Here is a 16,838-nt window from a genome sequence, read left to right as displayed (position 1 = left end):
TTTCTATCACCCACCATTTGTGAAAAAATTTTAAATTTTGATTAAAGGATTTTTTTCATTTTTCAATGTAGTTAGCAATTTAAGCTCCTATATTGTATTTTGTTAGCTCATTTTTTATAGTTTAAGTTTGTTAACATAATTTGTAAGCTGTAAATAAGCAATACCAGACAAAGAATTAAATCATATCATAGGCACATATTATGACATATGTACCTATCAAGTGTGTCTGGAATTTCTAAAAAAAATCTTAATATACTAAAATATCCTTCATTGTGATCTGCAATCAGGCCTGTACCTCACAGTAATATGATTCCAGTTCCTGAGCCACCTTGAATGTATGTTTCAAAAGCAGCGATGAAGAATCATGCAGTACTGAAGAAGACAACAATGATTTTTATCTTGAATTATTTACCAATAAGCAACATCTTATATCACAAGGTGAATTAAATGATTTGGTTAGGGATTTAAATTTACCAAAAATCAAGCTGAACTGTTAGGATCAAGACTGCCTGGAAAAAATGTTGGAATTAACTTCAAAAAAATATAGAAATTTCGGGCTTTTGAAGCCGACAAAAAGAACTTTCTCAATATTTTTTAAGAAAACAATTTGGTTTATTGCACAAATGTAGATGAGCTTATGTTGCACTTAGGCCAAGTTCAAAAACCTGGTGCCTTTTCCCCAACCTGGTGGACTGGTGCCTTTTCATAGATTCGTCCACATATAGTTTAAAAGTAGTTCTACTACACAACGGTAACAAATATCCTTCAATACCAATCACTTATGGTATTAATTTGAAAGAAACATATGATGTGATGAAAGACGTTCTTGAAAAGATAAATTATAAAAAAACATAGTTGGAACATATGTGGTGATTTGAAAGTTATATTTATTTTTTGTTTGTACTAAGTACATGTGTTTTCTTTTCCGAATGGGACAGCCGAGCTAGGGATAAACATTATGTTACCAAAGATTGGAAGAAACGAGACAACTTAACTCCAAATGGGAAAAATATTATTCATGAGCCCTTAGTTGAACCCAAAAAAAAATATTTACTCCCTCTCCATATCAAGCTAGAACTAATGAAAATGTTTGTAAAACAATGAAGGATAGTCCTGGATTTTTGTGCATCAGGCAGAAGTTTCTGAATGTAAGTAAAGGAAAAATTAAAGAAGGAATATTTGTTGGTCCTCAAATAAGAGAGTTACTCAAATGTATTTAACTCAATGTTAAATAATGTAGAAAGTGCAGACTGGACTTCATTTAGAGATGTTTGCACACATTTTCTCAGCAAACAAAAATCTGAAAATTATCATGATATTGTTAATCAACTTCTTACTTCATACAGAGCTATGGGATGTAATATGTCTTAAAAAATACATTTCCTCCACTTGCATCTGGATTTTTTCCCCTGGACAACCTTGTAGATGTAAGTGACAAAAACTATGAACATTTCCACCATGACATTTAGGTGATGGAAAGCTGCTATAAAGGAAAATGGAATACTAACATGCTAGCCGATTACTGTTGGATATTAATTCAGGATATGTCTGAGGCTATTTATAAAAGAAAACTATCAGCAAAATCATTCTAACACAGGTATGGCCGTGCAAAATTATAAATTTTACAAATAAAATTTAACCATATTTTCCCTTAATATTTTTTGAAGCATAATTTATTTAAAACAAAGGGTGATAGAAAAATTGTATTTACAGATCTGTAATGTATGCAAAAATGAAATTCAAGAAATGTTATCTTACTTAAAGAAGCATTAAAAAATTTTTTTTTGTCTATCAGTGTAATGCGTTCTGGCAGAAGTGACAGCAGTTCATGAATAATAGTTTCTTCTCTTTCCAAAAGCACTGTTTATGTATCGTTTCAAGATCGCTGACAAAGAAAGACTTGACTGTTAACAGCTTGTAACGGCTGTGTTGTTTTTTAATGAAACTAAAATTGTGGTGCTTACACAAAGACGGTTTCGTGCACATTTTCAAACTCGGTGGTTGCCCTCATTTAAAAAAAAAATGTAGACTAGGAGAACTCCTAGGCACTCAGCTGAGAGTCTGTCTGCCCCCACACCCTCCGATGCCTCGTTCTTGACCGAGACTCCTCCCAGGCCCTTAGTTCTTCCATGACCTTGTTTGTAAATCCAGACATCGCCTTCCAGTTACTCTCCGATTCTAGTAGCACAGCCTGGACCTTCTCAGGCATGAACATAGTCTCTCTATGGATGTTACTAAGCAATTCCACTCTTGCATCCTCAAATCTGGGGCAGGAAAAAACATGCAAAGGAGTCTCTTCCTCATCAACCCATAAGTTCATTCACCAACATTCCAGTCTGCCTTCTCCTTTCAGGAGGTGGTATTGGCCCTAACTCCCACAACCTCCTCCGATGTTTTCTATTGCAAGGTCAATTGGGAGGAGCCCAGCCAGCAGCTTTGGATATGGTTCGGTATGCAGATACCACTTGGAAGCAGCACCTCTAGCATGGCCCTACATATAGCATACCTAGTGACTCCATCCTACACCTCTGCACCATATAAAAGTGTGGAGTAGGTCACTCCTACTAGTAATTTCCTCCTCTGCAATCTAGGGCCATGGTGATTATGTAGTAGTCTAGCCACCAGCTTCAGTACCTTGTTCACCTTTTCACTAGCCTCACGTGCATGAATACCGAATCGTAGCCAGGTGTCCTATTCACACACCCAGGTACTTTATTGCAGATTTAGAAGCAATTCTTTGTCCCACCAAAGTTGTATCAGAGTGGGTCTCATTTTCGCAGCCAAAATTACAACTGCTTCAGCTTTATCTGGGCCATCCGTAACCCTACACCATACATCCAATCATTTATTGTGCAATAGGTACTGTGAATGAGATCTACAGCCTCTCTCATGGAGCCCGACTCCACAACCAAAGTAATCATCAGCATAGCCGACGAGACTAACCTTTTGGGAGTAGTAGTAGATGATAAACCCCATCATAGGCCGTGTTCCAAAGGGTCAGTCCCAGAACTGACCCCCTCACGGGACTCCCCTATCGACAGCATGCACCATTTCCCCATCCTCAACCTGACCAAACAGACTGCTTTCCATGAGGTAGGAGATATAATCCTTACAAGATAGCCCAGAAGACCTAGTGCCATTAATGATTGCCTAATTGCTGAGTGGGTGATACAATTAAATGCATTTTTCATATCAAATGTGGCTAGCAAACATTTTACCAGACGTTATATTTCGGCCACCTCATATAATTCATTCAGCCATCACACAGACAGTGGATACTGCATCATCTATATTGGTTTGCAGAGAGTCCGCCCTTCTCTTCCACAGCTCTGGCCAGTCTCTGCTGGATCATCCATTCAAAAAGCTTTGCCAAGATATCTATCATGGCCAGCGCGGTCTGAAAGACGAAAGGAGGTCAGGGTCCCTCCCAGGCTTAGGCATCACTACATGCTTCTGCCTTCTCCACTGCTCCAGGAAAATTCCCTCCTTAAGGCAGGTGTTATTAACCTCTAATAGTGCCTCCGACACAACCCAGGCTGCCTCTCTAACCACCAGGCCTGGAAGAAGATCTGGACCAGTGGTCTTATCAGTGGGTATATGCCTCACAGTGACAGCAATCTTGTCTCTAGAGAACAGTGGGAGGGGTCTCCACGCTCCAATTAAGAGGTGGGAGCATATCCCCATGGGGGAAGATGCCTTCTATCATGTTTCTGACCTTAGTTGCATCTCTGGTAGCGAGTGTTCTACACTTCAGTACTCTTTTAACTAAACGCCTATATGACTTCCCCCAAGGGTCAGAGTCCACCTTGGCCAACAGTCGTTGCCAGCACGCCCCTGAGTCTTGAGTCTTGAATAAGTAGGTTTTGTTGTTTCCTACATTCTCTGTACCGGGCAGTGTACAGCTCTTTCAAAGAGTAATAATACGCCCATGACACCAATCTCCTTTCTCTTCTTGGGATGAGAAAGTGATGACACTCCTTTCTCGTCTTGGGGATTTCAGGCTTCCACCAATATACTGGTGGTTGGTCCCATCTACAGTATCTTTTGGAAAGGAGTATGGAACAGTCTTCTCGAAGGCAATCCACAAGATGAGCAGCCATTTCCTTCACAGAGGCAACCTCTCCTACGCCTCATAGGTCCAGGGCCCCAGCGAAAGCCTATGGGTCCAGGGTTCCGATACTCCAGCCTTACATTGAAGTCTACACAAGATCTCCAGTGAATTGAAGTGCACCTCAGACTTGCGAGCATCATGACAATAGCGTGGTGGTTGCTAGTGGTGAAGCCCTCCCAGACCCTTCATCCACAAATCCGGCAAGACAAATTCAAGGTAGCAATGGTCAGATCCAAAAGTGCTCCTCTAAAGGTGTAAACTCTATCAGTGTTCAAGCACACCAGATTGTGCATGGCAGCGACATCAGCCAGAAAAATACCTTGAACATCTGTCCTGACCCATCCCCAGACAGTCAACCAGGCGTTGAAGTCTCCAGCAAGGAGGAAGACTGTCGACCAGCAAGATCCTGGAAGATCATCCCCAGAGTTTTCTTATATCTGTCAAGGCTCTTTTCTTATATCTGTCAAGGTGTTGGGCAAGAGGTAGCCGGCATATAAATACACCCCGCCAACCAACACCCTAGCAAAGCTGATGCCCTGTTGGACATCCTGTACTGGGAATGGTTTTTTTTTGGAGGGGGCGAAAAACGCCTGCGCGTTATCATCATCGGAATTTTTTTTATTAAAAAATAAAAGAAAATAAAGTTAATCTAAAAGATGAATAAAACTTACAACTAACATCACAGATAAAATCTAAAATAAAACCAAAAGTGAATAGAATTTAACAAAGTCCGAGATGGGTGTAAAGGGCCCATTCTCAGATAACAGAAAGACTAAAAAGAAAACTAAAAACCATAAAAGATATAAGATAAAAAATATACACGACAATATTAAACATTTTTGTATTAACTCAGTACTATGCAGAAATAGAAACATCCGGTTTAAAATTTCATTATCATTGTACAAGACACCACGGATGTTTCTGGGTAGATTAAATTTACGATGCAACGCCGCATAACGTATGCAATCTATGAGTGTGTGGTGCACAGTCATGCTTTTAAAATTTCATTATCATTGTACAAGACACCATGGATGTTTCTGGGTAGATTAAATTTACGATGCAATGCCGCATAATGTATGCAATCTATGAGTGTGTGGTGCACAGTCATGCCGCAGTTGCATTATGCGCATAGGGGTGCGTGTACTGGGGATGGTGTACAAGGCCACAGCACCGCTCCGTCATCTGCAGAGTACATCCAGCCTGGTTGGGCATGAGGAGAGTATGGCTCGGAGATAAGCGCAATATCCATGCCCATCTCCAGTATGCGAGATTTGTCTTGGCGCATGCCAAGACAAATCTCACATTAAGTTCGTATTAAGTTGAACGATCTTCGTTAACAGGCTGATGACTGTTCGATCCTCCCATGGCTCCCCATGCTACTCGCCTTTTTAGCCCCCTCACGGCATGTGGAATTGCCAGTGCAGTGTCCCTCTGCTTTACAAGTCAGGCACTTCGGTAACCTACAATCCGCTGCTCGGTGTCCTTCTTCACCACAATTAAAACATGCAGATGCGTGGTCCTCACCTTTACAATTCCTGGCCGCATGCCCAGTCTCCAGGCAGTGATAACATCATTGCCTGGATCCAAGGTGTCCGCCCTCTAGGAGACCATTCCAATTCGTACCCGACCTTCTTCTACAACAGGGGTGGCATGCAACACCAGGTGCCAACAGATCAACACTTCAGTCTCACCAAATCCTGGCCTAATATGTATTTTCAGGTCATCTGGCAATGTTTGCCCAGAAGCCACAGCAAGACCCTGCAGGATCTTGGGAGATTGTATGTCATTCTCCAGATCCTGAATCCGGAGAACAACCTTAGTTTTCGTATGGGCACTCCCACCCTTTCTTATAGAAGCTATAGCCTTACTAAAGGCTCCCAAGGCTTCCTTTTCCTCCTTAACCTTAATCTCCATCTTATCCTCCCCGGCCTTGCGAATGGACAAGATTTCAATGTTCTCTGGGACGGTAACCACTGTCCTGATCGACTTAAGTAAGTCCGCATACGAAGCTGTTGACTTGACTATCAGTGTTTCAGTCTTATGTTTATTTTCATCAGGCTCAGCACTGTGCCATCCAACAGGGAATCCACTTGTCAGTGCGATAATATGATACTAGCGCCTAGTCATCCTCCCCTCGCACTCCAGAATTTTCCGGACATATGTGGCCATATCAAGTCCATAAATCTCTGTTTGCAACGATCCAAAGCAGCCTCCACTATTGACTCTGGCTTTCTTGAAAGCATTGACCAAGGACTTTACCAAGTCAGTGGTGTCGTTTAAATCAACGAAAACCACATGGAATCTGTTAGTAATCAACGCATCCCTGCCAACCATGTCACCAATCAATCTAGCCTCCAATGCCGCTGAAAATACTGTTCCAGCCTTAAAACCAGGCTTGTTCAGTAGCCATGCAACCTGAAAAATGGTACTAAGCACTTTACCTTACTTACACTTGTGTATATCAATAATCGCTAAATTGTTGACTGCACCATTGCTCCTGTCTGGAATCCCAACAGGAGTGTTCCTGAATGCATTCTTTGGCCAGTTCTTTTTGATAAAATCAACAATCTGAGTCAAGGGCACACTGTTGTCCAGCGCATCACTGATGGAACAGCCTGTGGCAACCTCTGACATTTGTTTGTTACTAGTGGTAACCAAGAAACCATTAGCCACCCTCCTCAAATCTTTCACAGCAGTACTGATTTCAGCCTCTAGACCTTTAATATTTCTTTTAAAAGTTTTAACTATGTTCTTTTGAAGCTGTTCTTTATAACTGTTCGAAGCTTCGAACTTGATCCTCCATCTCTGTAGGGGTCTTCTCTTCCTCAGTAGAGGAGTGTCTGGCTTTAAGTCTCTTGTCCCACCTCCTGCTGTCTGTAGCAGGTCTAGGAGGGAGGCCCTCAACCTGGACTTCAAGCGACGCAAATCCAGCACTGGCCTGTATGGATGTTACCTCCAGACAATCCTGCTTCGAAATCGAAAGCTCTAGGTGGCCTCCATAGCTTTTCCCGAGGTTTACTCCATTACAGTGAGCTGGACAGAAAAAATTTAGTTTGTTTAGAGATGTACGCTTCAACCCACTTCTAACAGGACTTTGAAAATTTCCCACGTCCAACTACACAGAAATCTTAAAATAATTACAAGTCCAAAATGTAAACAAACCCTGACAAATGTTGTTTGGGAGAATGCACAGCTGTTAATAACCATAGGAACAGTATTATTCCCTAATTAAAGTAGGCTAATCTAAAATTGTTAGCTTACTCCTGTCTAACTTAACTAAATACCACGAAGCTGAGCAACAGCTGGCAAGTGTGACATCACACACTTAAAATTACATGCTTAAAACCTACTATTATTACTAGCTTTAATTTAAACAGAAATTAAAAAAAAAAAAAAAAACTAAAAATACTTAATTAGCTGTCCAAAACTAATTTAAATCAAGTATATATTCTACTCGTAAGTAAATATTACACTTCAATGCACACACTAGCACTTAAAATACTGCTACATCACTTCACAGCCTGCAAAAAATTTTTAGAAAAGCTAGTAAATCTGTAACCCTGTAATCAAGAGTATTTAGACAACTCCAGAAATCAGAAATCACAATTCAATATAGCCCAATGTCAATATGAGTAAATAATCCTGTAAAACCAATCCAACACATAATACTCGCAGAGCTAACAATCAACATAACCACACCCGTATGAGTTCCTAACTCGACTCACAAGCACATACTACTTAGACATACCACATTAAAAGCATTAAACGATTATTGTTGCATTAACGATACTAAAAAAACTTTACCTTACTGAGTTGATAATTCACATTATACACTTTACATTAACTTTTTAGGAAATCCACTTTCTTTAGAACTATAATAATTAAAGATATTACAGAGCATACTTCCCTTCTGTTAGTTATATCAGAACTAATTCAGTTTATTAAATTTTTACTATAGTTGGAATGAATAAATAACAGCAATCTTATTCAAATATCATTTTTTAGACTTTTTTGTTTATCAATAAAATATCACATAAATTTAAATTTAATTTACTTATTCGATTAGTTTTATTCACTTATCTTTTCATCATGTTTAAAATTTTATCTACATTGCTAAATTTATAATTTTATTTTATTTCACATATTTAGTATAGATGGATTGTAGGTGGTTTATACTTCATGGCTCTTATAATATATACTTTAAATTTTATGAAAAAGTTCTTATTTTGCATATCAATATAAAATTTATTACATTTTCTGTTGCCACATTTAATTTTATATATTCCTTTATTTTATGTTAAATATTATCAGGTGATAATTTAAAATATTATTCCTAATAATAATAATAATGATAAATATTGTATTACTTCTAATAATACTCCTAATAATATTATTATTACTTCTGAATGATACTCTAAAATATCTATTTTAAACTGTATACTTATTATTTGTAATTAAATTGAATATTATGTGATGAATTCTTTATGCTTTATGATATTTTTAGGGATATCGGATGTTATCTTAAATGTCATAAATATGTTTTTAGTTTACTTAAACCCACTGGGTTGGTCTAGTGGTGAACGTGTCTTTGCAAATCAGCTAATTTCAAGGTCAAGAGTTCCAGCATTAAGTCCTAGTAAAAACAGTTACTTTTATACGGATTTGAATACTAGATCTTGGATACCAGTATTCTTTGGTGGTTGGGTTTCAGTTAACTACACATCTCAGAAATGGTCAACCTGAGACTGTACAAGATTACATTTCACTTACACTCATACATACCATCCTCATTCATCCTCTGAAGTAATACTTGATGGTAATTCCCAGATGCTGAACAGGAAAAAGGAAGTTTCCTTAAAATGTTATTTATTTCTTTATTATTAATAACCGTTTGAACACACAATTTGTTTTAATGTATTTATTATTTTTATAGTAAATGATTATGTTTAATATATTTATGTGTACAGTACACTTTTAAAATATGAAGTCATTTTATGCTTTTATGGGTAGATTAAGTGTTTATTGATTATAGTGATGAATCTGAATGTGATATATTTAAAAGAAATAAATAGTACTGAAGAAGCTGGATCCATCAAAAATATATGCTAAAGTATAAAATATCAACTAATAACATAAAACAGTAAAGTTTCATTTTAATATTAATAATATAATTACAATGATATTTTTTTTAATAAAAATGTTATATCTAAAGATCAAAATTATTTCTAAGTGAAAATCAAGCTTGATTTTTTCATGTTCACTCAAAAGTATATTCAGTTGCTGTCAAGCAGTTGATGGAGACAGTCGTGTGTTTTATTTGCTCATCCTAGTGCGTGTCTTTTGTGTTATGTTCTGTTAGTACTTGTATGTCTGTAACTGCAAAAGTTTACTGTTATTTATTTTGCATTTTTAATTTATATCTTCACCAGCTAAATATGTTGTTCGTTAAATGTAAAGTGGTATTTCTTAATGAAAATTAAACTACTAATTGTAGTGAATGCAAGAATTCATTCCATGCTTCATGTAGCAGACTAGAAAAGCTGGAAAAATTCAAAAGGAAAATGCCAAAACTAGATCAATTTGGAAATGTGATAGGTGTGTTATTATATCTGAAGATCAATTAAGTAAACGGTATTCAGATTTTAATAAAATCTTGATTTTGCTTTCCAATCTGTGTGATGAACTTACTTTTTTATTCAACTGAAAACACAAAGATTTCTCTGCCCAAATCGAAATACTGAACAAAACCTCTGAAGAAACAAAAATGCAAACAAATAAATTATCCACAGAAAATAAAGTTGCTAAAAAATGTAATGAATTGGAAGAAAAGGACATAAAATTAACCCAAGACATGTCACAATTGCAACATGAATTACATTATCTACAGCAACAAATGAGAATAAATAGTATCAAAATACCTGGCATTCTGGAGACTTAAGGGTGACAACTTATGCAACACCTTGGAATCTGTTGCTCATGCCATCCGAACAGAGTTGAAACATGAAGTGTCAGCATAGCTGACGCTTCTATGCATGGTCAGCTATTGGCAAGCATGCCAAATGCTTAGGATTTGAGTTCTGTTATTCTTAACTTTGTCTTTAGAAAAATTAAAAATACATGGACTTGGCTGCGAAGAGAAATGGGTTCAAACAATGGAAATTAGCCCAGAACTGAAGGATAATAACGTTCATATTAACAAACATCTTTCTCCTTATTACAAGGCTCGTGTATAAGCACAGTGCAACTGCAGCACCCCTGTTTCCACTCAATATTTTCGGTAACATTTAATATAATGAGTCCTTTTTCCTTAATTCTTGTACAATATATAATCCTTAAGCTTAATGTCAGTAACCATCCCCCAGTTTATGAAAAAAAATACAAAAATATTTGTATCAGACTGTGCGCTTCACAGTTCCAGCAGCTTGGTGTTTGGCTGTGGTGCGCATGCACACATAGGAAGATGCATGTTAGACTGTGAGCGACAGAGAGAACTGTCGTTCTCGCAGTGCCGACCCTGGCGGGCTGGTGGAAGGTAGTTTTTTTTTACTCCCCGAATATGACCTACCAGTCTGCAGAAGAAATTTCATGTATATTTCTGCTAATCTAATATAAATCTTATTCCTGATAAATTTATATATAGCAGGGTGAAGAAAAAATCCCTAAAGAAATATATGAGTGGATAATGACAAATAATGCGTATGAATCACTATTCTAAACATGTTTTTGCCATCCTGTCTAAATGAGAGAAAATTAGTTAATTTTCTAATCCATCTTTTTTTGTTTTTTATGTAAAATCCTAACAAAGCTAAATCCAAAGTAAGGAAGGTAAACTTATTACAGGTAAATTTGTAATTACAAGCAATAGAGTGAACAATATAAATATTATTTATATCATCTTCATGTTCTTGTATATTCTTGATACTACTAAATCTAGAATCTTGAATTTAAATGCATGAGTAAGGATGTTTATTTGTTACAGTTTTTTAGGATAAAAAGTTTTAATTTTAATTGATCTCAATCTTTAATAATTAAGTTTTTGTTTGTAAGAACTTTTATTTACTGTTTATTTTAAAATAGTTTTAATTATTATATTCCCTTTTTAGAAATATTATAATAAGAAATGGCTCATAGCTGCACATAAGTAATCCTTTGCATGTATTATGTTTCCTAACAATATAATGTAATTCTTTTTTATGTCATATTTTGCAAAAGGGAAATAAAGGTTTATTCATTTATTTATATAATAATATTATTGTACAACAATTTCCGCTGCAGGGCAATTTGTTGGTTGCATAAACTATATACGTTAAGTAATGTTGGATAACCAATTATTGATAATCACTACCTTTATTCACTTTCAAAATTTACATTTAATCTATTAAACATTGCAATGAGTTTATAATAATTTATGTTTTTAGTTAAGTTCATATTTATTCACATTATAAATATACATAAAATATGTCTTGTTAGAACAATAAAAATTTAGATGTTGTTGATAATACATGTTAAAGGGAAGTAAATTCATATAATTAAATCTAACAATAATTAAGATAAGAAGAAAGATGACAGGAGATGTTTACATTAAGCAATATTTGTTAATGAACCAGCTGATCTTAATTATTGTTTTTTTAACCTCCGGGACCACTGTTATGTATTTCTTGAGAGGATGATATGAAAGATTATTTGTAGCGTGTGTGAAAATGCCCCAGGTTTGAATCCTGGTCAGGCATGAAATTTTCACATATGCTACAAATAATTCATCTCATCCTCTAAAGCAATACCTAATGGTGGTCCTAGAGCTTAAACAAACAAAAAGAAAAAAAAAGATCAGCTGGTTCATTAACAAATAAGAAGATGACAGGAGATGTTTACATTAAGCAAGAGGACAAAGAAAACAAATGAATCTGAACAATTATCACATTACAATTCACAAACATTAGGAACAGGAATAAATGAGATGCATCACTTCCTTTATCCACTGACAATGATATAACAACATACCTCTTAAGATATAAAATTCTAAAAAAAAAACACAAACCTGCAATCTGGACTAATATTTAAAGAAAACTAATACTACAAAGAAAAAATTTTTATTAAAAAAATAAATGAACAAAAACAAAAAAATTGAAAATTCTCCAAGAGGATTCCATATTTCTCACATTTGAATGATTCCTACCCAAATCACAACACACCATTAAGCAAGTTTTTTTTTAATTTCATGATAAATATTTTATATTAGAATTTAAAAAATGAAATTAATTATTTTTTAGTACTTTAGGTCTACAGATTAAATATTTTATCAATCAGTTTTATTTTAAAACCTCATTTGTAACTATGTATTATTACTTTTTTTATCCTACTTCAGGAGGTAAAACATAAACAACATAGAAATAAAATAACAAAAAATCAAAAGAAAAAAAAACACATACATACATGCAAATAATATATATTTTGTAATACAAACCAACTGTATAGAATCTAATTACCAGTGGTATCTTTTCCGTGCTCTTCAGCTTTCTCTAACATTATTTCTAACCAATTTAAGGATGGTTCTTGAACAAATACATTCATAACAGCCATTAAGATGTGTTTATGTTTACTCAGACATGTCAAACAACGTACCATTGTTTCTCTTATTAAACCTGTAAAAAAACAACAAAAACATAAAATAGCCAGAGCCTTCTATTACAACCTACAGTCATGATCTATCAGCATTAAGGAAGGAAAATTAGACTGAGTAAGACCCAATAACAGGAAAAGGTAAACTGGTAAACTGTTCAAAATTCAGAAATTTAAATACTTAATAATGAATTAATTAATTTGTCTGCTTTATCAGAGAAAAATCTTCAGGGACTTTGCTATTATTCTTATATCACTTTGATATTCTTATATCACTTTGATGTTCTTATTTCTACTTTTGAATTTTGTATATATCATGCATTACTGATAAACTCGTTAGCTAAAACAAATTGAATACATTAAACTTGGTATTAATTGTTACATACCGATTCAAGTTGGTCAATATGCCTTTTATACCATCAAGCATATAGCGAAAAACACCTGCTCTTTCTTCAAACTCATTTATTTTGCTGTGCATGCCAACAATAAGAGTAAATAGTTGAACCCCCTGTTCTGTACACTAGGAAATATTTTTTAGCAGTGTCAGAAAATATTGGTACTTATACAAGAAAACATTCATTAGTTTCTTTATGTTTGTGTATACAATTTCCATGATGTAGTTAATATCTACGTATGATACACAACTTGCAAAATAAATTTTATACATAACAAGTCATGAAATTAATACATTTAAACACAAAATTCACAAACACATTAAATTTGACAAAAACAACTTACTAAATACATGAGTTTTCTGATCACATAAAGGCAAAAACCATTAACAAAAGTGCCATATGAAGTACCACTGAAAAAGAGACTGAACCAAAATTTGAAAAAAAAAAATTTTCTAAGAATCCTAGATGTTAAACTTAGAAAGAAAGATTTGTAATTTTTATTAGTTTTTTAATAATCTATACCAATTAATTATGTTATATATTTGTTGATGATTCACTAAATCAATTTTTCACTGTTATTATGAAACAACTTATTAAGCTTCAACCCGGGAAAAGATATGTGCTACAGTATAAACATATTTTCACAGAAAGTGAGTACTAATTGCGAATAATAGCAATCTAAGATCTAAGAATCTTTCTGTTTACTGTACCAACAACAAAGCAGCAAACCATCCTAACAATAAGATTTCACATTATCATTTAAAAATATTTCAGTGTAAAAGATAAATTTCCATGGAGATAAAACGCAGGGGTAACAACTACAAAAATTCTGTTGATTTCTGTCACATCAAAAAGTAGACATTCATGAGCTAGTTAGTCAATTCTGACAATTTCAGAATCCACAGGCTGTGGCTGTTAAGATGGATCATACTGTACATCATGACCCCATTAAGTTAGTATAGGTAGAAATTGAAAAAACAAACAATATGGTTTGCTGAAGTAAAAACTCAATTTGCCAAAGCTAATATTAATCAAGAAATTACTATCCATTTATACAGCTTAAATTGTCAAGTAATTTTTTACTGAAGTAGAATGAATTATACTAAATCCATCTACACTTATAAACATCAAATTAATCAAATCCAAAGTACAATTGCTAAGTCTGTTCTGTTGAAAAGGTATGTCAGAAGTCGAAAATATCACGAGTTTTACTATTTATATTAATTAGTAAACACAAAACTGATCTCAGATAATATATTAAAATTACTGGTCACATTCACCATGCAGTTTCTGTAGTTAAAACTTTATCTGAGATTTTCAATCACACTGATAAAGTAGTTGCAGGAATAACTTCTTTGTTCAATGTTTCTAGTTGTAATCAAATCAATAAGTTGGTAAAATATAAACACACTTTTCAAAAATTTGATTTGCAAAGAACAGTATGTAATTTCAAAGGAAATGAACAGTCATTTCTGAAGATGAGGGAAGTTATTTGCAACTGATACAAGTCATTCCAGACTTAGTTTACTGAAAGTGAGCTTACTGTAAATTAATCAGTGAAGTTAGCTACACACCTGTTTAACTGTTACATTAATTTATTGACTCATTTCTGTAGCCCACTGAAAAATTTACTTTAACTATAGCTATTGAATACTATAAGGTAAAATGTATATTTTGTACTGTTTATTTATTGTATGGTAATAAACTTTTTATTTTTGAAAAACTGTTATTTAAAACAATGAATAATAAATTATTATAATTGTAGTACGTAAGCACTATATTTTAAATGAACATTAAACACCCATTTAAAATATGATTAAAAAATATTTGACAATTTACTTAAAAATTGTACACAATTACCACATAACATTCTTAAAATTATGGAAATTACTTCAAAAATATTAATGAAACTAATACTGAAAAAACAGCATGAATTATTGAAAATCTGAATTAAACAAAATTCAATTTACATATAAAAATTATTTTTTTACGGCACAATGAATATTCATCCATTAATTTGTACTACTAAGTAAATAAAAATAAATAAAGAATAAAGTGTGTGCAAATTATTATTTTACCTTTACTATTTATTATCAAGAACATTAGTCATTGTTAACTGCAACAAACAAATAGATTTGAGAACAATTCATTATTTAGCACCTTCATTCCTTTATATTGATACCAACCACACACTCACCTTAACATCATAAAGTAACTTAGAAGGTAACTAAGTATTGAATCTAAATGATATAAATAAAATTTAAGAAGTACTTCTCAGCAATTTAAAGGAAATGAGCTATAAGAATTCACTGGAAAGTGAAATATTATGTTTTCATTAACTGTAAACAGTTTTAAAATACAAGCTAACACAGCATTGTAAAAAAATTAAAATAAATCAATGACATGATGAAAACTAATGAAATTTAATAATAAAATATATTTTTAATTTTAGTAATTGATTAATGTAGAAATTAAGTAATATATGGCAATTAATGAAGAATTTCAATGAGAAATTAAAGATACACTTTCTTACCAGTTTCTTTAAATGGTGAAAATAGATTAAGTATTTTTGGTGTAAGTCTGAATGGCATCAACTCAGGTACTTCAAGGTACTGTGTAGCAGAACCAAATGCATGACCAAAATCAATACCAAATAAATGACCATCAGTTGTACGAATAAGTGAATTACTTAGATGTCTATCACCAATACCAAGAACCCAGTGACAAATGTTCATTACAGCAAGGCTGCTACCAAGCTGGGAGCGTAGATAATGGAACACAACCATAGACTGGGATAATTTTTGTATACTACGACTGGAAAAAAAAAAAAAAATTAAAATGGACTTAAATTTAAAATATCTTCTCTTCCATACTATATCAGCCCCCATGTGAAATAAAAGACTAGTTTTCCAGTTTCAAAAAACACTATCTTTAATTTTCATAACAAAACACGGAACACGAATGAATGATTGCGACCTGCAGATTTTTACAGTAAATACTGCTAGTTCTGAGGGTAAGTAGTAATCATTTATGTCCACATATTAGCTGTTCTATTCTTGGAAAGTAAATGGTTATTTTTTAATCTCACCTTTTCTTTGTTCACTATGTTTTAAAACATATCAAAATCTTCAATGGGCCTAATAAGTTTTTAATATATGAGTAATAATGCAAATTTTTTAATGAAAATTAAACCAATATATATATATATATATATATATGAATAGACCTAAAATTTAATTGGCAAAGCATTCATTTTACACTTAAAATTTTGTTTGAGAGTTATTTTATTTTGACACACTGTAGCTGGATTTATATTAAGCCGTTAATATTAAATTGAATAATAAGAAGTAACTTAATAATTTTAAATGAATTTGATTAAATATATCCCTCTCATTTACTAATATAGAATATTAATAAAATCAATATATTTGAGAAATAAAAATAAGGAAACCTCACAACTTAATACTAGTGATTTCTAAACTATTTTCAACATAAAGACATGTAAAAAACCGTATCACTTAATTTTTATTTTTATTTTGTTCAGGTAAAATTTACAACTGCAGATATTTAAAAAAAAAAAAAAAAAATTAATAGATATTCATGACATTCATGGCCATGCTAGTAATGTACACACTGCATTGTTGTCTGTAAGTTGTTGTGTTGTAGTATCTTTGATTATGTGCGAGTTATTATGTTATAAAATTAATAAGAAA

General features: G+C 33.5%; 1 protein-coding gene across 1 annotated transcript in view; it reads right to left on the bottom strand.

The window, feature by feature from the left end:
• LOC142332775 (DNA-dependent protein kinase catalytic subunit-like) overlaps positions 1 to 16,838 on the bottom strand; it is a 366,245-nt gene that overhangs the window by 15,026 nt on the left and 334,381 nt on the right. The window contains exons 62-63 of the mRNA XM_075379394.1: positions 15,659 to 15,939; positions 12,598 to 12,753 (exon numbers count right to left, since the gene is read on the bottom strand). Coding sequence (XP_075235509.1) covers positions 12,598 to 12,753; positions 15,659 to 15,939 — 437 coding nt within the window. The remainder of the gene's footprint in view (positions 1 to 12,597; positions 12,754 to 15,658; positions 15,940 to 16,838) is intronic.

The sequence above is a fragment of the Lycorma delicatula genome, chromosome 1 (genome assembly GCF_047948215.1).
Source record: "Lycorma delicatula isolate Av1 chromosome 1, ASM4794821v1, whole genome shotgun sequence".
Classification (NCBI taxonomy): Eukaryota; Metazoa; Arthropoda; class Insecta; order Hemiptera; family Fulgoridae; genus Lycorma; species Lycorma delicatula.
The sequence above is the reverse complement of the archived record's forward strand: the minus strand, read 5'-3'. Positions and strand labels throughout refer to the sequence as shown.